The sequence below is a fragment of the Elephas maximus genome, chromosome 26, assembly GCF_024166365.1.
Source record: "Elephas maximus indicus isolate mEleMax1 chromosome 26, mEleMax1 primary haplotype, whole genome shotgun sequence".
In the NCBI taxonomy this organism is placed as follows: Eukaryota; Metazoa; Chordata; class Mammalia; order Proboscidea; family Elephantidae; genus Elephas; species Elephas maximus.
The window spans coordinates 16,829,740-16,855,846 of NC_064844.1; the positions used below are offsets into that span (position 1 = coordinate 16,829,740).

Consider the following 26,107-nt stretch of genomic DNA (forward strand, 5'->3'; position numbering starts at 1 on the left):
AGAGTCAATATACCAAAAAGAAATGGTCGCCATCCAGCCATTTCAGGAGGTGGTATATGATTAAGAACCAACAGCATTGAAGGAAGAAGTCCAAGCTGCACTGAAGGCGCTGTTGAAAAACAAGGCTTCAGGAATTGATGGACTACCAATTGAGATGTTTCAAGGAATGGGTGCAACGCTGGAGGTACTCACTTGTCTGTGCCAAGAAATTTGGAAGACAGCTACCTGGCCAGCCACCTGGAAGAGACCCATATTTGTGCCCATTCCAAAGAAAGCTGATCCAACAGAATGCGGAAATTATCAAACAATATCATTAATATTGCGCTCAAGTAAAATTTTGCTGAAGATCATTCAAAAATGGTTAACAACAGTAAGTACATCGACAGAGAACAGCCTGAAATTCAAGCTAGATTCAGAAGAGGATGTCAGATGAATCTTGGCTGAAAGCAGAGAATACCAGAAAGATGTTTACCTGTGTTTTATTGACTTCGCAAAGGCATTTGACTGTATGGATCAGGACAAATTATGGATAACACTGCAAAGAATGGAAATTCCAGGATGCTTAATTGTGCTCATGCAGAACCTATATGTAGACCAAGAGGCAGTCATTCTAACAGAACGAGGGGATACTGTGTGGTTTAAAATCAGGAAAGCAGTGGGTCAGGGTTGTATCCCTTCACCATGCTTATTCAGATCTGTATACTGAGCAAATAATTCGAGAAGCTGGACTATATGAAGAACGAGGCATCAGGATTGGAAGAAGACTCATTAACAACCAGCAATATGCGGATGACAAACCTTGCTTGTTGAAGGGGAGGAAGACTTGCAGCACTTACTGATGAAGATCAGTAGGGATTATACCTCAACGTAAAGAAAACAAAAATCTTCACAACTGGACCAAGAAGCAACATGGTGAAAATATTGAAATTGTCAAGGATTTCGGTTTTAATTGGGTCCATAATCAATACCCATGGAAGCAGCAGTCAAGAAATCAACCACTGTGTTGCATTAGGCAAATCTGCTGCAGAAGACTTCTTTAAAGCGTTAAAAGGCAAAGATGTCCCTGATGACTAAGGTACGCCTGACCCAAGCTATGGTATTTTCAGTCTCCTTATATTCATGCGAAAGCTGGACAATGAATAAAGAAGACTGAAGAAGAATTGATGCCTTTGAATTATGGTGTTGGTGAAGAATAATGCATGTATCATGAACTGCCAGAAGAAGGAAGAAATCTGTCTTAGAAGAAGTATAGCCAGAATGCTCCTTAGAAGCGAGGATGGCGAGACTTTGTCCCATGTACTGTGGACATGTTGTCAGGAGTGATCAGCCCCTGGAGAAGGACATCATGCTTGGTAAAGTAGAGGGTCATCGAAAAAGAGGAAGACCCTCAATGAGATGAATTGACACACTGGCTGGAACAGTGGGCTCAAATGTAATGATTGTGCGGACGGCACAGGACCAGGCAGTGCTTCATTCTGTTGTACGTAGGGTCGGTATGAATCAGAACTGACTCGGTGGCACCTAGGAACGGCAGCCATCTTAGCAACATTAAGTCTTGTGGTATATGAACATGAGATGTTGTTCCATTTATTTAGATCTTTGATTTCTTTCAAAAATGTTTTGAGTTTTCAGAGTATAAGTTTCATATTTAAATTTTTTCTTAAGCATTTTTTCATGCTGTTATGAATGGAATTGTCTTTTTAATTTCATTTTTAGGATTTTTTTGCTTATGTGTAGAAATTGATTTTAGTATGTTGGTTTTGTATCCTGCAACAGTGTGAAACTTGTCTGTCCTGATAGGTTTTTTTTTTTTTTTAGTGGATTCCTTATGGTTTTCTATATATAGGATCATGTCATCTGGAATAGTGACAGTTTTCCTTCTTTCTTTGCAATTTGGATGCCTTTTATTTCTTTGTCTTGCCTAACGGCCATGACTAAAAACTAGAATCTCCAATGTAATTTTGAATAAAAGTGATCTCTGGGGAACGCTTGTATTTTAAGGCCTAAAACTTCAAGTACTGCCTTTATATCTTTGAGCCTCCTCAGTGGGCCCCAAGGGCCTAACCGTGAGTTCCCATACTCTCACCAGATATGCTTCTTCTCCAACTCCCCACCACCCCAGCAGGAATGCTCCCTACCCTCCTAGTTCCCCTGTCAGCCTGAACAGCTGCACTCCTCCTGGTTCTCACCCTAATGCACTTCAGTTCCCTGCCACCTGTGAAGTTATTTAAACAAACCAATGACATCCTCCTGCCAGAGCCCTGGTGGCACAGTAGTTAAGAGCTCAGGCTGCAAACCAAAAAGGCTGGCAGTTCAAATCTGCCAGCCACTTCTTGGAAACCCTATAGGGCAGTTCTACTCTGTCCGATAGGGCCGTGCTATGAGTCGAATCAACTTCAACGGGCAGGAACTAGAGGGCACTCTACCCTCTTATTAGTACAAAGCCTGCCTCCCGCAGCCCCTACTGGGTCACACTATTCCTCAGTGCAACCTCTGTGTAGCCTGGCATAGCATGTGGTGTCCTCATCCTCTGGGCTGTGAGTATATGTGACTAATAAACTGCTGTCAGTCTCATCTGTCCATTGTCTGATATAGATTGGCCATCTCATGATGTTTAAGGCAGGGGAGTCTCCCTTCATCAGTGGAGTGAATAGGAGGCCATCAGAACATGCAGTCTTTTACCATTGCCTTAGTCATCTAGTGCTGCTATCACAGAAATCCCACAAGTGGGTGACTTTAACAAACAGAAATTTATTTTCTCACAGTTTAGGAGGCTAGAAGTTCGTATTCAGGGCGCAGCTTCTAGGTCTCTCCTCTCGGGAGGAAGGTCCTTGTGTTCTTTCAGCTTCGATTCCTTGGCTCCTTGGTGGTCTTCGTGTGGCCTGGCATCTGTCTTCCCTCACCTCTACTTTTTTCTTCCTTCCTTAATCGATCCTTTTTATATCTCAAAAGAGGTTGATTTAAGACACACCTTACGTTAATATTGTCCTGTTAACATAAATAAAACCCATTCCCAAATGGGATTATAACCAGAGGTATAGGGGTTAGGATTTACATATTTTGGGGGTCACAGTTCAATCCAGAACGACCATTAAGTATGATGTTAGCTGTGGATTTTTTTGTACGTGCCCTTCATCATGTTTAAGAACATCCTTTCTATTCCCAGTTTGTTAAGGGTTTTCATCATGAAGTAGCACTGGATTTTGTCAAATGATCTTCCTGCATTCTTTGAGATGATTGTGTCGTTTTTTATTCCTTATTCTATTAATATGGTATGTTACATTAATTGATTTTTATATGGTAAAGCAATCTCACATTCCTGGGTTAAATCCCCCTTAATCATAGTGTATAATTCATTTTATATGTTGCTGGATTTGGTTTGCTTGTATTTTGTTGGGAATTTTTACATCTGTATTCATAGAGATATTGGTCTGTCGTTTGTTTCTTTTTGTGATATTTTTGTCTGGTTTAGAATGTGTTGGCCAGTGTTCTTCCTCTTTTATCTTTTGGAAGAGTTTGTGAAGTATCGATATTAATTATTCTTTAAATGTTTGATAAAATGCAGCAGTAAACCATCAGGTCCTATACTTTTCTTTGTGGGAAGTTGTTCATTTTTTAATTTTAAAAATAATATTATATTGTATTTTCAGTGGAAGCATACACAGCAAAACAGGTTCCCATTCAACAATTTCTACACATATTGTTCAGTCTTACTGGCTGCATTCTTCACATGGTATCAACATTCTCATTATTTCTCTTTGAGTTGTTTCATTTCCATTAACCTTTTCTCACAGCCCTTCAACCTTCTCATCTGTGCTTTAGGGTGTTTGCTTACTATTTGATCATCTAGATGTTTTTTAAAAGAGTGTGGTACTCAAGGGTAATAGTCATTCATTCATTACTTTATGAGTTAAGTGTTATTTAGCTAAAAGGCAACCTTGAGGAATAGTTTCAGTTCAAGGCTTAAAGGGTATCTCAGGTAGTAGTCTCAGGTACTTCTTCTGTGTCCGTCAGTCCATTAAGTCTGGATTTTTTGAAAATATGATGTTCCGTTTCACATTTTTCTCCTTTTCTATCTGGATCCATGTATGTGGGAAGTTTTTGGATTACTAATTCAATTGCTTTACTTATTAGAGATCTATTCAGATTTTCTGTTTTCTTCTTGACTTGGTTTTGATAGTTCGTTTCTTTCTAGCAATTTGTCCATTTTATCTAAGTTATCTAAATTTTTGAATTACAGTTGGTCATAGTATGCTTTTATGATCTTTTTATTTCTGTAAGGTTCATAGTAATGTCCCCTTTCATTCTTGGTTTTGGTAATTTGAATGTTTCCTCTTTTTTCCTTGGTCATTCTAGTGAAGGATTTGTTCATTTTGTTGATCTTTCAAAGAAGCAAATTGAGTTTCAGTGATATTTTCTGTTGTTTTTCTATTCTCTGTTTCATTTATTTGCTCTCTCTTCTTTATTATTTCCTTCTTTCTACCTGCCTTAGGTTTCATTTTCTCTTCTTTAAGGAGTGTTTTTAATGTGTTTTAAAATGGTTGCTCTTTAACGTTAATCAAGAGCGTGGATAGGTTGATCTGAGTTTTAATTCCTCCTTTGCTACTTGTTGGCTTTATGATGTGGGGCAAATTAGGCTCAGAAAAATTAATATATAAAATGAAGATGATAATACATACATTGCCAGTGGTTAAGTGGATTAAATGTTATATTTGATGATGAAAAGATGTATTTAAAGAGCTTACAATGGCTAGGCAATTAGTAAGTGCTCAGTGAAATAAAACACCCATTGCCATAGAGTTGATTCCGACTCATAACAACCCTAGCACAGAGTATAACTGCCCCGTAGGGTTTCCAAGGAGTGGCGGTGAATTCGAACTGCAGACCTTTTGGTTAGCAGTAGAACACTTAACCACTGTGCCACAAAGGCTCCAAGTGCTCAATAAATGGTAACAATTGTTAGCTATTAACATTCCACTAAGTATTTTGCTTATTTGTGTTTATCTTCGTGACTGTCTTTTCACAGATATTAAAAGTACACTCTTCTATTTCCATATGATCAAAAATTTCCTTTAGCAGAATCTGAAATGAGAGTTTAGATTATCAGAGTCTCTTCCAGTGAATGTTGTAGACTTTGTACCTGTGTTTTATTTTCAAAAAATTTGGTATGATTTTATTTATTAGAAAGGTATGTTACTTGAAAAAGATAAACGTATAATTTTTTTTTTTAATAAATTCTTGGTAAGTAACAAACAAATTCATATTACACTAAGCTGGATGGATACTTTATTGGTTTCACAAGTGTCGACTGTTAAATTTATCATTTATATATTTTGTAAATGATGAATTTTTGCCATATATGTTTGCATTCAGATTCTGGCAATTAACCGTGGAGAAAATTTGAAGATATTGACAGTCAAGGTCAACATTCCTGATGGAGTGAAGAATGAGTTCTGTAGATGGTGTATCCAAAACAGGTCTGTGTAGAGATTTTTTACAGAATTTCCTTTTTTTTTTTCCTTTGAAAAATACGTATAGAGATCTATATGAACTCTTATGGGAGGATATCCATTATGTTAAAAAAACAAACAAATGAAAGACACCAAGTGACAGAACAATATATACTGTCCATTTTGCATTTTATAAAAATGTGTGTTGTATTTGCTTAAATAGGAAAATATCTGGAAGTGGTTGTCTTTGGAGAGGAGGACTTTCACTTTAATATCTTTCTGTATCATTTGAATCTTTTTTAAAGAGCATGTTTTCTCTTTTGAAAAAATAATTGAATAAAAACACCATGCTGTATATACCCGTTGTGGTCAAGTCGATTCCAACTCATAGTGATCCTATAGGACAGAGCAGAGCTGCTCCATAGGGTTTCCCAGGCTGAAATCTTTACAGAAGCAGACTGCCACATCTTACTCCCACAGAGTGGCTGGTGAGTTAGAACCACTGACCTTTCAGTTAGCAGCCGAGCGCTTTAAGCACTGTGCCACTGGGTCTCCTCATACTGTATATAGCACACCTGAAATATTTTGTACCTTATGCATGATTGAAACAGAAATTTAATTTATTGACTTACAGTATAAATCTCTAAACATGCTGTATGTGGGGTACTTAAGATATTTTGTATATTAATGGTGATTGAAACAAACGGTAGATTTATGAGTTCAATACCAATCTCTAAACTTATGTAACTTCTTATTACCCTTTATGTATTTGTTAAGTGAACTTTTAAAATACCATCACATTTGCATAGCATTTTTAGCTTTCAGCCTTAACTTTTCAGAGCGCATTTGGTCTGCGCAGTAAGCTGTCTGGTGGGTAGAGGGGGTTTGGTAGCCACCATTTGACTAATGAGAAGATTGATGCAAAAAGGTAAAGGGACTTAGCATTTAGGAGATGTAGATTTTGCATACGCTCATAACTAGCTAGCTCCACTTTTAGAGCCTTGCTGAGCCTGCTGTTTGCATAGTGGAATGAAGTGTTCTTTGAGAAGAATAAGTGCTGTGTATGTTGCGAATTAGCAGTCTCATCCAGCATAGCTCTTGGATAAATTCATTGGACACCAATTTGCCAAAAGCCAATTCCATGAAAGATCAACTTGCTCAGTGAGCAAATAATACTAACCAAGCAACGAAAACACAAAAACAACAATTTAAATGCTAATCAATAAATCGTTTAAGCCAGTCATGGTGTATATATATAATGGAACTCCATGTAGCCATTTTGAAAAAGCTGGGGTAGAGGTAAATATATAAATAAATCTTTTTAAAATAAGTTTACAATCAGCATTTGTACCATTCCATTAATGGTAAGATATAAGTGTGTTTAGGAAAATGTCTGAAAAGATAATAAATGGTTTACTCCTTAGCTCTAGTGTAAGATTTTTCATTTTCTATTTTATGCTGTTCTATATAGTTGTCATTTCTATGAATGTTTATTTCTTTTGTAAATAAGCAAATGAATTGCATTAAAAGTAGAAAAAGGAAATAAATACCTAAAAGAAACCCTTAGTTAAAAAAATGTATTAAGAAACTAGATAACTTTAAGATATGATAAGACTCTAAGATAGCTTCACAGAAAGAGCAGTGTTCTAAGAACTGAGTGTATCTGAGTTTGAATGCCAGCTACATTACTTCCTTCCCCTGTGACCATGGGTATATTACTTAATTTCCTTTTCTGGGCCAGATCATATTTAACCTTCTGGGCATTCAGGGGCTTTGTTTGGTATCTTAAGGGTGATGGGAAGCCCGTAACAGAAGAGTGGCATGATCAGATTACATTTAAGAAGATCACTTTGGCTACAGTGTACAGAATTATTTGGAAGGAACCAAGAGTAGATGTAGGGTGATGATGGTGGTTTGAATTCAGGTGATTAAAAAAAAACAAAAAACATTGCCATCCAGTTGATTCCGGCTCATAGTGACCTTATAGGACAGAGTAGAACTGCCCCATAGGGTTTCCAAGGAGTGGCTGGTGGATTTGAACTGCTAACCTTTTGGCTAGCATGAACACTTAACCACTGTGCCACCAGGGCTCTGCATTAGGGTGATAGGGATAGGAAATAGACAGATTTGAGTAATATTGAAGAGGTAGAATCTACAGGAGTAGGACAAGATAACTGATTAGATGATGGGTAGATTGGAAGAGGGATAAAGTGAAGCATGTCACTTGCATGCCTTGAACAACAAGGTAGACAGATGATATTACCATTTACTGACCATCATGCTATAAATACATAAAGTACTACAAAATTATGGTGCAGAGTGATTTCATTAACTCTTGTTATTACCTAACCTGATTAGAATAGTAAGGAACATTAGTATTAAAAATAATATCTAGGTCTAAATTCAGCAGCTGAACCGTTCATCATTTGGAATTGTATGTTCTGGTAGAAGAGGGTCAGTGTGAAGAGAATTTCTAACCTTGTCAGATGCTGAAATAGTTACTGTGTTTGTGAGAACCCTGATCATCCAAGTTTCTACATTTGCTCTTAAACAGAAACATATGTGAAGAAACAGTCTCAACAGTTCCCTGTTTATGAGTTGGATTGTATAATGACCAGACTGCTTTTTTTGAGCTTGCAGATTTTTGTGTCTGTGACTTGAAGCGGGAATTTCTATTCTCATGTAGATACTGGAACCCAGAGATCTATCCCTATACTCCTTCACGTTTTCTATAATCATTAGAATATTTTGCTGTGATCTTCGTAGTCCTATAGCTGCTATTTGTTTAGTGAATTAATTACTATTATCTAGTTGCATATACAGATCCCTGGGTGGCGCAAAGATTGTGCATGACTACTAACCTAGAGGTTGGTGATTTGAACCCACTTAATGGTGCTGTGAAAGAAAGGCCTGGTGACACAAGTCTAGGGTAATGATGTATTTGGAATGGAAATAATAGTGACTCAATAGATTTTAATCAAATGTCATATGATATTTGTTCTATTTACCATCCTTTACAGGCATATATTAGGGTTTTCTCTTGGATTTTTCACATGAATAAACTCAGACTTATTTTTTCTAAAAGTTTTACAATTTTATGTTCTACATTTAAGTCCATGATCTGTTTTCAGTTAATTTTTGTATAAGGTATGAGGTTTAGGTTGAGTTTTTTTACATATGGATATCCATTTGCTCTAGCACTATGTGTTGAAAAAGCTTATCCTACCTCCATTGAATTGCTTTTGTACCTTGGTCAGAATCAGTTGGGCATTTCTGTGTGGGTCTGTTTCTGTGTTTTCTATTTAATTCTGCAGATCTGTGTGTCTGTCTTGCTGCCGCACTGCACTATCTTGATTATTTTAGCTATATAGTAGGACTGATACAATGGCTACAACAATGGACTCAATCGTAGCAATGGTTGTGAGGATGATGTAGGATCGAGCAGTGTTTCGTTCTGTTGTACATAGGGTTGCTATGAATTGGAACCGATTCAACATTACCTAACAACAAATATTAGGTGGTAGAATGATTCTACTTTTAGTCTTCCTTTTCAAGATTGTTTTAGTTATTCTAGAGCCTTTGCCTTTCCATATAAATTTTAGATTAAGCTTGTGTCTACAAAAAAAAAAAAAAACCTATAGATTATTTTGGGAAGAATTAACATCTTTACCATGTTGAACATTCTAATCCATGAACATGGTATGCCTCTCCATTTATTTAGGACTTTGTTGATTTTTTTAATCAGGATACAGGTCTTGTACATGTTTTGTTCTTTTTATCCTAAGTATTTCATTTTCTTTGGAATGATTGTAAGTGGTATTGTGCTTTAATTGATTTTGCATTCCATATGTCCCTTTTTATATAGATCTTTTTGTGTTGACTGTGTATCTTGTGACCTTGCTGAATTCACTTATTCTAGGAGTTTTTGAGTAGATTTCATAGGATTTTCTACATAGACAGTCATGTTTTCAGCAAATAGGAACAGTTTTATTTATTCCTTTGCAATCTGTATGTGTTTATTTCTTTTTCTTATTACAGTGGCTAGAACTTTCAGTACTATGTTGAATAAGAGTCATGAGAATAGACATCCTTACCTTGTTTCTGATCTTAGAGGGAAAGCATTTTGCCTTTACCTGTTAACTATTATGTTATCTGTAGGTTTTTTTTTTTTTTTTTAATAAATGTTCCTTATCAAAATTCCTAAATTGCTGAGGGCTTTTGTCATGAAAAGGAGTTGGATTTTGTCACATGGTTTTTCTGCATCAATTGATATGATCATATGGTTTTTGTTGCTACGGTAGATTTCCTTGATTGATTTTTAAGTGTTTAAACTGGCCCTGCTTATGAGGAATAATCCCCTTTGGTCATGATACATAATTTTCTAAAAATACGTTATTGGATTCATTTGAAATATTTCATCAAGGATTTTTGCTCTAAGTTCATTAGAGATATTTGCTGATAGTTGTTTTTTTTTTTTTTAATTTTTTTGTATTGTCTTTGGTTTTGGTATCAGGGTCGTACTGGCCTCATAAAATGAGTTGGGAAGTGTTCCTTACTCTTCTTTTTCAGGAAGCATTTGTGTAAAATCTGTGTTAATTCTTTAAATGTTCAGTAGAATTCTCTGGTGAAAGCACCTGCATCTGGAAATTTCTATTATGGAAGTTTTAAAATGACGAGTACAGTTTCTTTATTGAGTTTTGGTATTTTATGGTTTTTTTTTTTTTTAATGTTGTTGAATTATAGATATTCCTTTATTATTATCCTTTTAATGGCTGTAGGATCACCAGTGATTCCTCCTGTTTCTTTCCTGATATTGATGATTTGTGTTTTCTCACTTTTTATTTTTGTTAATCTTGCTAGAGGTTTGTCAATTTTACTGATTTTTTTTTTTTCTTTGAAGAACCAGCTTCTGTTTCATTGTTTTTCCTTATTATTTTCCTGTTTTCAGTTTCATCATTTCTGCTCTTATTATTCCTTTCTTTCTGCTTGCTTTGGGTTTATTTTTCTGTTTTTTTAGATTCTGAAAGTAGTAACCTAGATTATTAGCATATTTAGTAACTATAAATTTCCCTTTTAACATTGCTTTAGCAGTTATTTTTTCATCTTCGTTTTGTTCTATGTATTTTAAATAATTTCCTTTGAGACTTCCTTTTCGACTCATGGATTATTTAGAAGTGTTTTAATTAATTTCTAAGTGTTTAGAGATTTTATTGTTGTCTTTCTGTTGCCAATTTCTGGTTTGGTTCCATTATGTTCAGAGAGCATACCCTGTGTGATTTATATTCTTTAAAATTTGTTGAACTTTGTTTTATGGCCCAGCATATGATCCATCTTGGTGAATGTCCTATGGGCACTTGAGAAGAAATGTGTGTTCTGCTGTTGTTGGGTATACCCATTGCCATTGAGTCAATGCTGACTCATAGCAACCCTATAGGACAGAATAGAACTGCTGCATAGGGTTTCCAAGGAGCGCCGGGTGGATTCAAACTGCTGACGTTTTGGTTAGCAGCTGACGGCAGTTTGAATCCACCGGGCGCATGTCGTCTGTCTTTTGACAGTCTCTAGAGATGGCAGCATGTTGTCTGTCTTGGAAGTCCCCACCACTTCATGCCAGACCAGTAGTGACTCTCAGTCCTGTTCCCCATCCCCACTTCCCTGAGAGGGCATTTTTTGGAGGTTGTCAGATGAATGACTTGTGCTTGCTACTAGTCTTTTTTTAAAAAACTAGCTTTTAGTGCTAATACATGGGACAGTCCTATATAATAGATTAGTCTGTCCCCAAGTGTCTATCACATCCCTTTGAGAGAAATAGTACACTAAGATTGTTCTGGGTTTTTTTATGTAGTAGATTTAAGAGGAACTATTTTCTGTACCCATTTTTCTTTTAAATGTGGGAAAATAGATGCAGAGGGTCTATTTTTATCTTAAATAAAAGAAATGGGAAGAGCATATTCCTTTGCCAAAGAGGAGAGTATATCTTTGTGTTTAAGAGGTGAACAAAGCCTGTCTCTGTCACAAACATACAGATTAGGAGTCGTCTTCAGTAGTTCACAATACTCCTGCCCCTATAGGTATTTGACTCTTTGACCCTTGCCTTAATTTGCTTCATTGTACACATCTTGTAGCGTGTGTTTTATATGGTGTTCTGTTTAAGTGAGATCCTCCTTAGTTTTATTCAGTGGTGTTGGACTATTAGAGGAGGAATCAAGTTTTGAGGTAATAATTCCTATAAAGCAAACTCACTGTATTTACATTAAGTTTAAAGATATAATAAGGTCTGTGTAAGGACTATAAATTTACTGTAAGGAGCCCTAGTGGCACAATGGTTAATCTCTCGGCTGCTAACCAAAAGGTCAAGGTTTGAACCTGCCAGTGGCTCCACGGGAGAAAAGACCTGAGAATCTGCTCCTGTAAAGATTACAGCCTAGGAAACCCTGTGGGGCAGTTCTACTGTGTCCTGAGGTGTAGGCAGCGCGGCCAAAGCCATAGAGTAAGTTCTGCTCAGGAATGACAGAGACAAGAGTTAGAACAGAGTTTCTGCTTTGCTCAGAACTATAAGTCGAAATCAACTCAAGGCACACAACACCAACAAAAGCACCATGAGTCCAGTCTACTAGTTCAGGTTCCTTAGTGTGCTGAGCACTAACCCGTGAAGGGGCAGAACTCACTGTGGGGCAAGGAACAAAAAGGAATTTCTGTAATGTAGGGGAAATAGGTTTAGTTGTTTTCTTTCAGGTCTGGGTCTAATGGTCGAAAGGTCAATTCTGAATGGGTATAATTGAGGCGTCCTCAAGTGTAAAGTAGGCCCAGAGCGTTCTGTTCCTGGGGATGGGAGCAGGAAGAAGGGAGCAGAGCAGTCCAAGCCAAGGGGAGGATCTTGAGGTTTGACAAAGACTATTCAGGCTAGAGCTTTTGAGAGGATGTGGGTAGGTAAGGCTGAGGATTTCTGGCTTTTTCCTACAAGTTGTGGGGAAGCCTTGGAGGCCATGATGCCAGCAGACATCAGATCTCTACATTAAAAGAAATCACGCCATTAGGGCCTTCCTACCTCCAGGGACTTTCCTGCTAGCACATTGTGCCATGACCCTGGACTATGTTCTCCCTTCTAACTGGCCAAGCTCTGCAGCATAATATATAAGACGCTTCATGATCTGGCCACTGCCCTATTTTCTAGCCTCATCTTCCTCCTACTTGATCTTGCCACTTTATGCCCTAAAACTTTATGCCCTAGCAGTACTAATCTACTTGTAGTTACTTGAATTTACCATGCTCTTTTGTGCCTCTAACCTTTTACCCGTGCTGTGGTATCTTACCAGAATGCTTTTATTCTTTCGTTTTGCTTGGTAAACTACAGTTCTCTTTTCAAAATCCATCACGGATGTTCCTTCTGGGAAGTCTTTCTTGACCTTGGAGTCCCCAAATTAATGATGATGATGATAACAGCAGCAGCAGCAAATACATACATAGAATATGCCAGGCACTGTTATAAGCATTTTACATATATTAATTCACAAGAGCTCAATGAGGTGATTATCCCCATTGTACCGATGAGGAAACAGTATAGACATGGTGAGTAAATCCACCCAAACGTGGTAGAGTAGAATTTGAACCCAAGCAATCTGGCTCAAATCTTGCCATGAACCACTTTATTATACTGCTGTCACCCCTGCTTTTGAGCTTCTATGTCTTTTAAATATTTCAATTATTGCATTTATCCTGCTATATATTTGTTAAAATACTTGCCTCACTGAAAGTAGGACCTGTGTGTCTAATTCATATCCTACTCCCCCCTAGTCCCCTGCCCTCCAGGTAAATAAAGGTAACAGTAGGAAATCACAGAGATTTGGATGAAAGGAAAGATGCATGTCCTGCCTAAAAGTACTTTAATTCAAATTAAAAACTATATGCTGTCCAAATAAAACCCTTCTGTGGAAGCAATTCAATTAGTTGCTCTTACCCAACTTGGTGTATTACATGGTAAATGCTTAAATGTTTGCTCACTGATACTCAGTTTCCTAGCCGGAGGTAATTTCCTAGCCTGAGATAATTAAGAGAGGTTAAGAGTTCCCCTAAGGTGTGTTAATGATTTATTGGAAACCATGAATAGCGTATTAATGGTTTTCAATCAAGAGCCATTGAAGAGCAGGGGCAGAGATGCTGTAGATGGAGGAAAACACAGAAGAGGCAAGGCTGAATTTGTTGGTGATCTTTCTCTTGTAGTTTTTCTCCAGTGTCTACTGCCAGTGGGTCCTCTAGCATTTGTCTTCCTCAGCTGCCGCAGATGCTGCCTGGTGGAGGCAGCACGGCCAAAGGGATAGAGCAAGTTCTACTCAAGAATGGCAGAGACAAGAATAAGAACAGTGTCTGCTTTGCTGAGTTTACTTTAACTCTCAGGAAGAGGTCAACGGGAGAAGACAGATACAGTGCTGTGGCAGTTTCTTGATTCTCTTACATCTTAAGATTTTGGTCATTAGTAATGCTTTGGAGACTCTTCCCAGAAGAGGAAATTTTTTTACTCTCTTAAGTTTAATGTCTGACCAAGTTTTTAAAAATAAAAATTCCAGATGTCATAGTAATAATTTCCAGACACCACAGCCTCTCCTCACAGATTATGTTACTTTGGCCTCAATAAAACTTTTTTCCCCTTCTCTGTTTGGCTCTTTCTCCCCTCTTCCAGGAGCCCTTTCATAGTCGTATTATTGTTATGTCAATTTTAGTAACCGTGTTTTTTTTTTTTTTTTCCTGCAGGTGGAGACCACGTGGTTTCGCCAGGCCAGAGTTAATGAAGGTCTTACACAATTCACTGGACGATTCCTTTAAACGCCTTATCTATCCTCTCCTCTGTAGAGAGTTCAGGTAGTCCTCCTCTTGTTTAATACCGGGCACTGTTTATTATTACCATGGTGTTAAAAAAAAAAAAAAAATGGTGTTAGGCCCTTTAAATGTAAATGTAACTTAAATGTAGTATTTGTTGACCCATTAACCAATCCATGGAACTGAATCACGAAAAGTTTTAAATTTAAGCTTCGACTTTATTCTGTAGATGCATTTCCATGCATAGGTCTTACAAGATCATGCAACGTAGCTCTTAATTGCAGATTCACTTTTCAAATTTTGACCACTTCATGTGTACCCCTTCTAGTTCTGCAATACCAGGCTTGCAACTTTGACAGCCTAGCCAGATGGCTTTACTGATGAGAGAAGTTAATGGAGAAGCTAGTTGGAGGCAGTTTTTAGAGGTAAGAGAGCCGAAGAAAGCGTAAGGGAATCAGTGGACGACATGATGAATTTATTACTAGGAAGAACCTGTTGAAACCTAATGCCGTCTGTTCGATTCCGACTCAGCGACCCTGTAGGAGAGAGTAGAACTGCCCCATAGGGTTTTTAAGGGGCTGCTAGTAGTTTTTTTTTTAGTAGTAGATTCGAACTGCCGAGGTTTTGGTTAGCAGCTTAAGTTCTTAACCACTGTGCCACCAGGGCTCCGTGAAGAAGGGGTATGAAGAAGGAAAGCTAATATGTATATATTTTAAACTTCAAACAGGAGTTGTTTGGATGAATAATTACCAGAAATGATGAGCAAATATTAGGAGATATTAAAGCGTCTATCTAAATAGATTAAGACAAAGACTAGCAAAAATGAAAAACTGCAAAAGAGGCGAAGTGGAAAATTTGTTGCTAGAACTTGGCCATTCATTTCAGAGGTGTTGAGAGCAGGGAGTGCGGAGGTTCTGTTAAAAAGGACCTGTAGTCCCTGTGTCCATCATTTTATCTGAGTCATTCAGTCTCTGGTTTCATTCTTTTTAGCCCAAACATTCCCAATATAAAAGTATTGCTCCTTTTGGAATCCTATTTCATTTTAAGTCTGTGTGAAGTAACATTTCTTGCTTTTGATTGCTGGGGCAGAAACTTTAAATGTTAAGGAACCCTGTTCTTAATAAAGGAAAAAAAAGAATTATTTAAAATTTCATTTCCTTTTGTGTACTTTTCCTATATCTTCTTTTCTCATGTTGCATAAAATGCCAGTGGTGCTTTTGACATTTTTGCATGTATTTAATTTGAGTAGCTTCACTGCGTGTGGAATAATTTCATTGAGATTTGATGTAAGCAGTTTGGTGTGGAATTGTTTAATGTATAATCTTTTTCTGACTTCCATTAGCAGTGGGCAAGCAAGAACACTTTCCTTCTCTTTTCTAAAATGCCTGTGGTTAAAAAAAAGTGTATCTTATTTCAGTCCATAAGTTGGTTTGCAGACATTGTCTACAGATGTGTCTTTTGATGGAAATATTTGTAATTACCTGAACAGCAGTTGAGGGGGAGAAACTCCCAATTGATTTTTTTTTTTTTAAAGAAGATTACTTTATTTCTCTAATTAAAAAGAAATTTGTCCTAATTGTAGAAAACTTGGAAGAATTAGTAAAGCAAAAAAGAAAAATAAAACTCATGATTTTATTACCTAGACTTGACCGATGTTAACTGGACTCTTCTCCTTGCGTGTCTGGGTGTGTATTGAAAGAAATCATACATAGTATATTATTGTGCAGCCATTTTATTCAGTTGACTGTGTACTACACACATTTTCCCATGTAATTAGGTATTCTTTTGTATATTCTTGTAGTGTATTTGCTAAGAAGGAGTCCCTGTTTGGTGCAAGTGATTAAGCGCTGAACTATTAGCTGAAAAGTTGGTGGTTGGAACCTACCCAGCGGTGCCTTGGACAGGCCAGGCAATCTGCTTTTGAAACATCACAACCTTGAAAACCCTATGGAGCAGTTTTACTCAACACACGGGGGGTTGCCATGAGTTGGAATCAACTCAGTGGTAACTAACAACAGTATTCGCTAAGAACAGACTGTCCAGCCAGACTGCTTGAACTTGACTTTTTGCTCAGCTGCTTATTAGCTGTGTGACCTTTGGCAAATTAATTAATTTCTCTGTGCTCATTTTACTCATTTGGGAAGTAAGATCATAGTATCTGCCTCATAGGGTTATTGAGGATATTAAAGTGAGTTAATCTATACAGAACACTTAGATCAGTACACAGCCAATAGTACTCAGCAAGTGTTAGCTATTAGTCATTAGTATTAGTTGTTTTACAACCTAAACTTTGATGATTGCCTAATATTTCATCGTATAAATATATAATTTTCTTAAACCCCCTCCAGCTCATCATTTGTACTGTTTCATAGTTTTGCTGTTATAAATACTGCTTTTGGGAACATCCTGGTGCGTATAGTGTCGTATGCATCTCTGGTTATTTCCTTCTGATTAACTAAGTAGAATTTCTGGATCAAAGGGTGGCATAGTGTCAAGCCTTTTTTTTTTTTTTGCCCTCTGAAAGAGGTTGTACAAATCTATACTTCCTTCAGTGGTTCATGAGAGTGTTTGCTTTCTCTGCAGTAGCTTTTATCTTTCTTTTGAATATTTGGAAGTTTCTTGGGCAAAAATGGGCATAAGTTGAAGTTTTGTGGCTTGCAGCATATCTAAACCGTTCGTTCTTTGTCTTAGTCACTCAAGGAGAATATTGAGCACAGAGATGTGAGCAGCCTTTCAGCCAGCAGCAGTTTCTCCATTCATTCCACCTACCCTAGTGTCATACCAGGGCCATTTCTGACTTAGCTCTCAGTGTGCCTGTGTGGTGGATTATGCATATAGTTAAAAAGTCGGATTCTACCCTGGAATCATCTAGCTCTGCACCAAAAGCAGCTGTTTATTAATAACTGTTTGCATCAAGGAGTGACAAGCATCAGTCTAGATGCTTGAGCGGAAAGCAGTAGAAAACCCAGGGCACCTGGTTTAAACAGTAAACAAAGTTTATTCCTATGACAGTAATTCCATGGACAGGGAAGATTCCGAGTTGGTAAATGCAGAGGCTCGGCATTATCATCAAAGGGCTAACTGTCTTCCGTTGAGCTCTGATTGGCTGCTATTGTGTTTGCAAGGGACTGGCTCAATTTCATGCATCACATCTAGGTGGGACCAGCAGGAGAGCAGGGTTTGTGTTAGTCATCGAGTGCTGCTATAAGAGAAATCCCGCAAGTGGATGGCTTTAACAAAAAGAAATTTATTTCCTCACAGTAAAATAGGCTAAAAGTCTGAATTCACGGTACCATCTCCAGGAGAAGGCTTTCTGTGTTTGTCAGCCTTCTCATCAATCTTCCCATGGACTAGGAGCTTCTCTGCATAGGGACCCCGGGTCCAAAGGATGTGCTCTGCTCCCCTTGCCTCTTTCTTGGTGATATGAGGTCCCCCTGTCTCTGCTCGCTTCTTCTCTCTTTCGTATCTCAAGACATTGCCACAAGACACAATCTGACCTTGTAGGCTGAGTCCTGCCTCACTAACACAACTGCCACCCATCCTCCCTCATTAACATCATAGAGGCAGGATTTACAACATATAGGAAAATCACACAATCATGGCCCAGCCCAACTGATACATACATTTTTGAGGGGACATAATTCAATCCATGACAGGGCTCTCTTGGTCTTTCTTTTTTAAAATTGCTTTTATTAAATAATGGATAGAATATAAAATATATTTAGGATATATATATATATATAATGAATCAAAAGTAATGATAAAATGAATACTCTCATACCACAAACCTAGTTTTTCTTTTTTATTAATTAATTGTCATTCCCTGTAACTTTGAAGACCCTTGGTGCCCCGCCTCATCTCATTCCCTCTCCTTTCTTTCAGAGGTAACCACTCTCCTGACTTAGGTAGTTTTAGGAATTCCTTGCTTTTCTGTGTTTTCTTTTATATGTTTATATGTCCTTATAACGTATCTGTTGTTTTCTCAAGCACTATTTTGTTTAGATTTGCATGCTTTTGAATTTAATGTAAATTGGGTCATAGGTTTTTGGGATTTTTTTTTCCCTTAACATTGTGTTCTGTGGTTATGTGTCGTTGTAATTTGCTCATTTTTTAGTATAATTTACATACTATAAAATCTACTTGTTTTATGTATAAAATCCAGTGATTTTCAGTGTACTCGAAGAGTTGTATAGCCACCACCACATTATAATTTTAGAAAACTTCTGCTCCCCTCACCTCTCGGAAAAGAAACCTTGTGCCTGTTTGAAGCCACCCTCCATTCCCACCCCTGCCAACCAACAAACCAACCCAGTGCCGTCAAGTGGATTCCGACTCACAGTGACCGTAGAGGGCAGAGTAGAACTGCCCCACAGAGTTTCCAAGGAGCACCCGGGGGACTCGAACTGCCGACTCTTTGTTTAGTAGCCGTAGCACTTAACCACTGTGCTACCAGGGTTCCCATTCCCACCCAGCCCTAACCAGAAACCAAACCTGTTGCCGTGGTGTCGACTCTGACTCCTAGCAGCTCTACGGGACGGAGTAGAACTGCCCCCAGGGTTTCAGGGAGCCTCAGGCAATCAACCGCTAACGGACTTTCTGTCTCTTCTGCCTTTTCTTAACCGTTTCGTATAAATCAGTTAGCAACGTATAACCTTTTGTTCTATCTTTTTTCACTCAGCATAGTGTTTTCAAGGTTCATCCATGTTGTAGCAAGTATCAGAACTTCATTGCTTTTTATGGATGAATAATATTCCGTTGTATGTATATACCACCCACATTTCGTTATCCAGTCATCTATCGTGGACACTTGGGGTGCTCTCACTTTTTGGCTGTGAACATTCATGTTTACGTATTTGTTTGAGTACCTGTTGTAATTCTTTTGAGTGTATACCAAGGAGTAGAATTGTTGATTCATATGGTAATTCAGTGTTTAACTTTTTGAGGAAACCATTGTACTGTACTAGCTGCTACACTCTATTGTTACCTGCTAACCTTACCAACCTGGTAAACCTGGTGAACCTTGGTGGCGTAGTGGTTAAGTGCTACGGCTGCTAACCTAGAGGTTGGCAGTTCAAATACGCCAGGCGCTCCTTGGAAACTCTGTGGGGCAGTTCTTCTCTGTCCTATAGGGTCGCTATGAGTCAGAACCGACTCGATGGCAACGAGTTTGGTTTTTTGGGGTTTTAACCTTACCAACATTCAATAAAGATGTTGGTGTCACTCTATGTTCTGCCATTATTTTTTGTTTTCCATTCACATGAGATGACTTATCTACCCTGTCTGTATCTTATCTCTGCATCTTTGGTTTCTCTACCTCTTCCTCCATTTAGCTATCCACTCTTTTGATTCCGCCTGGAACTGCTCTACCTCTGACATCATCAGTTCATTTATTCCTTTGTTTTCTTTTACTATAATCCTTTCAGATAGTTTGGCAACATTTTTTTATTAAATCTGTGCTTTTACTTACAAAGGATCTTTAGTTCTCTTGATCCCACAGCTTTCTCTCATACTCTTCTTGTCTCAACTTTCTTCCTTGTTGACTGCATACTCCAAAGTCCATAAAGTTGATTCCTGCCTTGTCTGAGACCCTCAATTTTTTTGCCCCATTCCCTTCCTGAGATATGAATGAAGCCTGTCATTCAGAATTGAAGGTCTTCCTCTGTGTACTTTTTAAGCGCTAAGCAGGAAAAGAAAGAAGTATTAGCAAAATACAAGGAAAAAAGGAGCCATGAGTGAAAGCCAACAAAAATAGCAGAAAACAGAATTAGATACCTTCAAATATTATAATTATCAGAAACAGTATGGTATATTAATATGTTGAAAGTATGCATAAAAATTAAGAGCCTTTTAAAATTTACCAAACAGATTTGAAAAGGGCCAAATAAAATTCCTAGGGATGAAAAATATAACTAAAAATTAAAAAACTTGATATGTGGGTTTAAAGGTAGTTAGAAATAACCAAAGCAGGTGTGTGACCTTAAAGATAGATTTAAAGGATTATTTTGAAGGCAGTAGAGAATCCGCCAGGCGCTCCTTGGAAACTCTATGGGGCAGTTCTACTCTGTCCTATAGGGTCGCTATGAGTCGGGATCGACTCGACGGCACTAGGTTTTTACTGGGTTATTTTAGAGATAAACAAAGCGATAGAAAATATGAATGGTTTTTAGTCCTTACTACCTGATCATTTTGCTTCTTTTAACACTGACCATTCCTTTCTTCAGCTTTTTGCCTCTTTTGGCTTTTAGGACACGTTCTCTCTTTTTACCCCCTGTCATCTCCTTTTTCTTTTTGTCCTTTCAATGTTTGTGTCCTTGAGTGTTTTTACTTGTATTTTGTCCACAACAACATTGCAAGTAGAAAAGCACATTTCTTATCAGCGTTTAGGTAGAATTATACGGAATTCCATTCTGATAGCCCCATCGTAAGTCGGTTCTGACGTAAGTCGCATACCTCTTTTTTTTTTTTTAGTTTTCATAGCCTGCTATAGGGCAATATTTTGAACAGTGAATCATAACATTGAACATTTGTGAGTGAACATCTGAGAATGATAACATCATCCAATGTGCTGCAACGCTGTATGTAGTACATATTACCAATGAGGAGATGTACCAAAAAACACCAAAAACCAGTCTTAAGTGTGGTTCGTAACTTGAATATGTTGTGAGTCAGGGACTACCTATATCTATATATATGAAGGTGCACACAGCTATTAATGCTATATGTACTCTTTTCTTCTTATTCATCGCATGTGGTCGATTTCAGTGGCTTTTAAACTAGCACTATGTGTACTTAAGACCAAAATTTTTTATTGTTGCCCAAATTTTCTGCCTGAGTTCCAGATCTATAGATGCATCTGCAACTGGGGATTCCCACTAGGTGCTCTGGGGAGTCCCACTAGGTGCTCTTCAATTTCAGACTGAGCTTTACCCAGGTGTGCTCTGTATTTCTCCCTGAAAAACTTGTTCTATTCTTGCATTCGTTTCCGTGACTGGCCTGATCCCTCACGTATGTGTCATTTTTCACATCTGTCTTTCTCGTCAGTCAGTTACGAAAAGCTGTCTATTTTTACCATCTTTTATTATCTCTTGTATTTTCCCTTCTTTTTATCTCCATGGTTACTGTCTTAGTTCAGGACATCATCATTTCTTGTCTGAATTACTGTATTAGTGTGATTGATGGCCTCTGTTTTCTGTCTTGTTTTTCTAACCCATATTTCACATTGCCATTCTAAAATTCCCATCTGATCCTTTTACACTCTTCTGCTTAAAATCCTTCAGTGGATCTTCATTGTCTCCTGGATAAAATCTAAGCTCTTTAGAAGAACATACATGACTCTTTGTAGTCTGACTTTTTCTTGCCTGTACGACCTATGTCTTGCTATTTCTTTTTACTTTAGCCATGTGATGTTATTTGCTTTTTCTGTAGTGGGCCGTTTACCTTTATATACCCTTCCTCTGTCGCCTGAAATATCTTCTCCCTGCCCTCCATCTACTGGTTCTGCCTTTGTTTGGTTAACTTACTTATCTTCCTTGATTCACTTTCTTCTAGAAAGTTTTCATAATTTATGTATCCCACCCACGTAGTTGCATTAGTATAGCACTTTCTGTTTTATGCCTGTGTGTGTGTTTATTTATTTTTCTTTTCTTATAGAGTGGTCTTTAGGGCAGTGACTTTGTCTTTTCAGCTTTGTATTTCACACCCATCGTGGTACCTTGTATAAAGCTGACACTCAATAATAAATAAAGATGTTAAAGTGAAGATTTAGAAATACCAATAATCATACATTTTATCTTGCTTGTCTAAGTTTAGGGAGAGTGATAGTGAAATGTTAGAGAAAAGCATTAAGAAACGGAATTAAGCCAGAAAAGCAAGCATGCGCTTTCATGTATGTAGATAATTCTAACTCAGCACTGATATGAAGTGTGTTTTAAATTGCTTTATTACTCTCAAGTTTTCTTACAGCCAGTGGCATGACCTGGTCTAATAGAGAAGACCCATTTTTAATAAATTCTCATGAATATCGGGACACAATACAAAAAAAACTTCTATAACAACTTAATTTCCAAATGGTTTTAAGTCTGTTTTATAGACATATTTTTTATACTAGTATTTTTTTTTTATTATTATTATTAGGCTTTTAGTAACTTCTTTGGATAAAACTGGGAAGTTATTTACACGAGGCATGACTCTGGACCGGTTATTAGTATCTGTGATCAAGTCACATCACTGTGAGAATGATAAGGTGGTAAATGTGGGGGGTGACATAGAGTGAGAAGATGACATAGCTGTACAGTCATGTGCCACATAACGTACGTTCAGGCAAAGATCAACTGCATATGTGTCCATGGTCACATAAGGTCAAAAGTCCAGATCAAAGAATGGGCCGTAGTGGATGTAACCAGACTTAGTGAACGCAACACCTTCCTGCATACAACACGTGTATCTCATGTCGCCTGTATACAAAGTGATTACGCTGCCAGGTGCCCATTTGTTATTATGAACCATTGTACACTCCTTGTATTTTTAACATAATAGACTGTACGGTGGTTGGTTCGTAACTGTGGATTGTATGTAAGTTGTACGTTCGTAATCTGGGGAGTGCCTACATATAGTATGTGTTCCCACAATGTCCAAATCGTGTAATGTCCTGTTTCACAGAATGTATTGTGGATGTTAAGTGATAGACACATGACTGTATATGTGGAGGTGTAATACTAAATATTGATGGAAGAGGCTTACCTTACGATTCGATGATTTGTTATCTAGCTTCGTGGTTGATAAGTTTTTGTTGGACATCCCAAGTGGTATCCACATCTTGTACACATACTGTCTCTCTACTTTCTATCACCCACACATATTTATACATATCAGTTTTATATGTCACAGAAAACAGGGAAAGAATGTTGGTATGAAAAACTCATACATTTAGCTTTAAAATTGATTACTGTGATTAGGAAAAAATAGATTCAATATAATTTTTGAATATGATTTTTTTTTTTCTTTTAAGGCATTTTGTTGTAATAGATGCTTCTGTGGGAAATAACTGCACAAAATGAGTTCTTCTCCTCTTCTAGAAAGAAAATTTGAAAGAAGAACTAAGTACCGTTCTTTCTCTTTTCTGTTTCCAAAGAGCCAAACTAACCTCAGATGCAGAAAAGGAATCAGTGATGATGTTTGGACGGAATCTTCGCCAGCTCCTTTTAACAAGTCCTGTTCCAGGGCGCACCTTGATGGGAGTGGATCCTGGTTATAAACATGGTTGCAAGTTAGCTATAATTTCTCCTACCAGTAAGCAGTCTTTCACCTTTTTATATAAAAGTTTGTTCGATTGATCATAAGTTTCACTTTATATATTTCATATGGATGTGGAAATAATGTTTATTCTCAAGGATTAGAATTTTTGTTTTGCATACAGGGCTATGGGAACAAGAGAATCAAACTTCATATTTCTCTTATTGTTGATCAAAACCATCAACATGCTACCATCATGTGTGGCACAGTGGAAACATGAGGATTAAGTGAGCCTAGATTTTTTTTTTTTAGACTTTAGAAGCGTTTTACTCTATTGGTCCCCCATCCACTTCTACTTATCATTGTGATAATTCCGTATATATTTTAAATATCATAAGACATTTTTGTTGTTTTGTGCAGTCAGTATTTATTCTTACTTACCCATATATTTACCCTTTTTTTTTTTTTTATAACTTTTATTAAGCTTCAAGTGAAAGTTTACAAATCCAATCAGTCTGTCACATATAAGTTTACATACATCTCACTCCCTACTCCCACTTGCTCTCCCCGTCTTGAGTCAGCCCTTTCAGTCTCTCCTTTCTTGACAATTTTGCTGGCTTCCCTCTCTCTCTATCCTCCCATCCCCCCTCCAGACAAGAGTTGCCAACACAATCTCAAGTGTCCACCTGATATAATTAGCTCACTCTTCATCAGCGTCTCTCTCCCACCCGCTGACCAGTCCCTTTCATGTCTGATGAGTTGTCTTCGGGGATGGTTCCTGTCCTGTGCCAACAGAAGGTCTGGGGACCATGGCCGCCGGGATTCCTCTAGTCTCAGTCAGACCATTGAGTTTGGTCTTTTCATGAGAATTTGGGGTCTGTATCCCACTGATCTCCTGCTCCCTCAGGGGTCTCTGCTGTGCTCCCTGTCAGGGCAGTCATCGATTGTGGCCAGGCACCAACTAGTTCTTCTGGTCTCAGGATGATGTAGGTCTCTGGTTCATGTGGCCCTTTCTGTCTCTTGGGCTCTTAGTTGTCGTGTGGCCTTGGTGTTCTTCATTTTCCTTTGCTCCAGGTGGGTTGAGACCAATTGATGCATCTTAGATGGCCGCTTGTTAGCATTTAAGACCCCAGACGCCACATTTCAAAGTGGGATGCAGAATGATTTCATAATAGAATTATTTTGCCAATTGACTTAGAAGTCCCCACAAACCATGTTCCGCAGACCCCGATATTTACCCTTTTTGTTACTCTTCATTTCTTTCTACATTTCTGTTTCAGCTGAGATAATTTTCTTTTTGCCTGAAGAACTCCATTGCTTCTCTGTTCCCCCTCCTTCTTCCTGCACAAATGCTGACACCATGGAGGCCTGTAGATCTTAGTTTAAATGGCCAAGGGGATACATGCCTGGGAAACTCCCCCTAAAACAGACTGAAGAGGAGGTGTGTGTGTCTGTAACTGTCAGCACAGTGTCCCCGTCTGCTGATTTTGGGGGCTTTGTGGGGATGTTCTGTTGCCTTTGTTGCAGATGTAATCATGTGGTTTTCCTTATTAGATTGTCCCTGTCAGTTCGATATCAAAGTTATATCATCATATAATGAGTTGGGATTTTTTCCACCCTTTTCTGAAAGAGTTATGCAAGATTAGAATGATATTTTTCTTGGCTTGTTTTATAGTTTACCTACAAAACTCTCTGGGGCTGGTATCTTTTTAGGGAAATTGAGGTTTTTTGGGGGGTGGGAGTCAGGGAGTTGATTTTTAACAATTACTATAGTTATTATATTGATTATAGGATAATTCTTAAAATTTTTATTCTTCTTTAGTCTGTTTTAAGTAAATAAGAGATTTCAAGCAATTTATCCGCTTGAACACTTAATCTAAATTCTTATAATGTTGCCATAAAGTTGTTGATACTATTTTCTGTCCTTTTTTTTCCTCTGCCAAATGTCTAGTTATATCCCTTTTTCATGTCTAATATTGTTTGTATGTGCCTTCCATATGTGCCTTCTTCATTGGTATTGCTGAAAGGATGTTGTTCTTATAAGAGTTTTCAAAGAATTAACTAACTTGTCAATCCTTTCTTTTGCATGATTTTTTCTATTCCATTAATTTCTACTTTTAACTTTCTCATTTTCTTCCTCCTGCTTTGGGATTATTCTCTTGTTCTTTCCCTCACTTTTTAAATTGGTCACTTAGCTCATTCATTTACATTCTTTCAGGTGGGTGCCCTCAAATTATTATTATTATTTTTTTTTACTTAAGTATGGTATGATACAGAAAGGCTAACAATTCATATATATGCAGCTCAAAGAATTACCATAAGGTGAACAAACTCATATATCGGTTACTCAGATCAAGAAAGACTATCACAACAGTATCTCATCTGTAATAACTACTCAGTAAATGTTAGCTTTTATTATTATTAATGTTAGATGTTATTAAGTACTTTTTCTCTTTTAGTTATCATGGCTTGTTATCCAGCTAGTCGTGGTTTATGTAGCAAAGCAGAGTCCTTGTGACTTTGAATATAACGAAATTTCAGAGTGCTTAGGGAGAATCTGATTTAGTGAACATGAAATGATTCAGACTGTATTTAAATAGACAGTTAAACCA

At 37.6% G+C, this 26,107-nt stretch overlaps 1 protein-coding gene across 1 annotated transcript in view; it reads left to right on the forward strand.

Annotated features, from left to right (window-relative positions):
• The window catches only part of SRBD1 (S1 RNA binding domain 1), a 232,976-nt gene that overhangs the window by 53,095 nt on the left and 153,774 nt on the right, over nt 1-26,107 (forward strand). Inside the window, exons 10-12 of the mRNA XM_049870618.1 lie at nt 5,374-5,477; nt 14,199-14,306; nt 23,395-23,552. Coding sequence (XP_049726575.1) covers nt 5,374-5,477; nt 14,199-14,306; nt 23,395-23,552 — 370 coding nt within the window. The remainder of the gene's footprint in view (nt 1-5,373; nt 5,478-14,198; nt 14,307-23,394; nt 23,553-26,107) is intronic.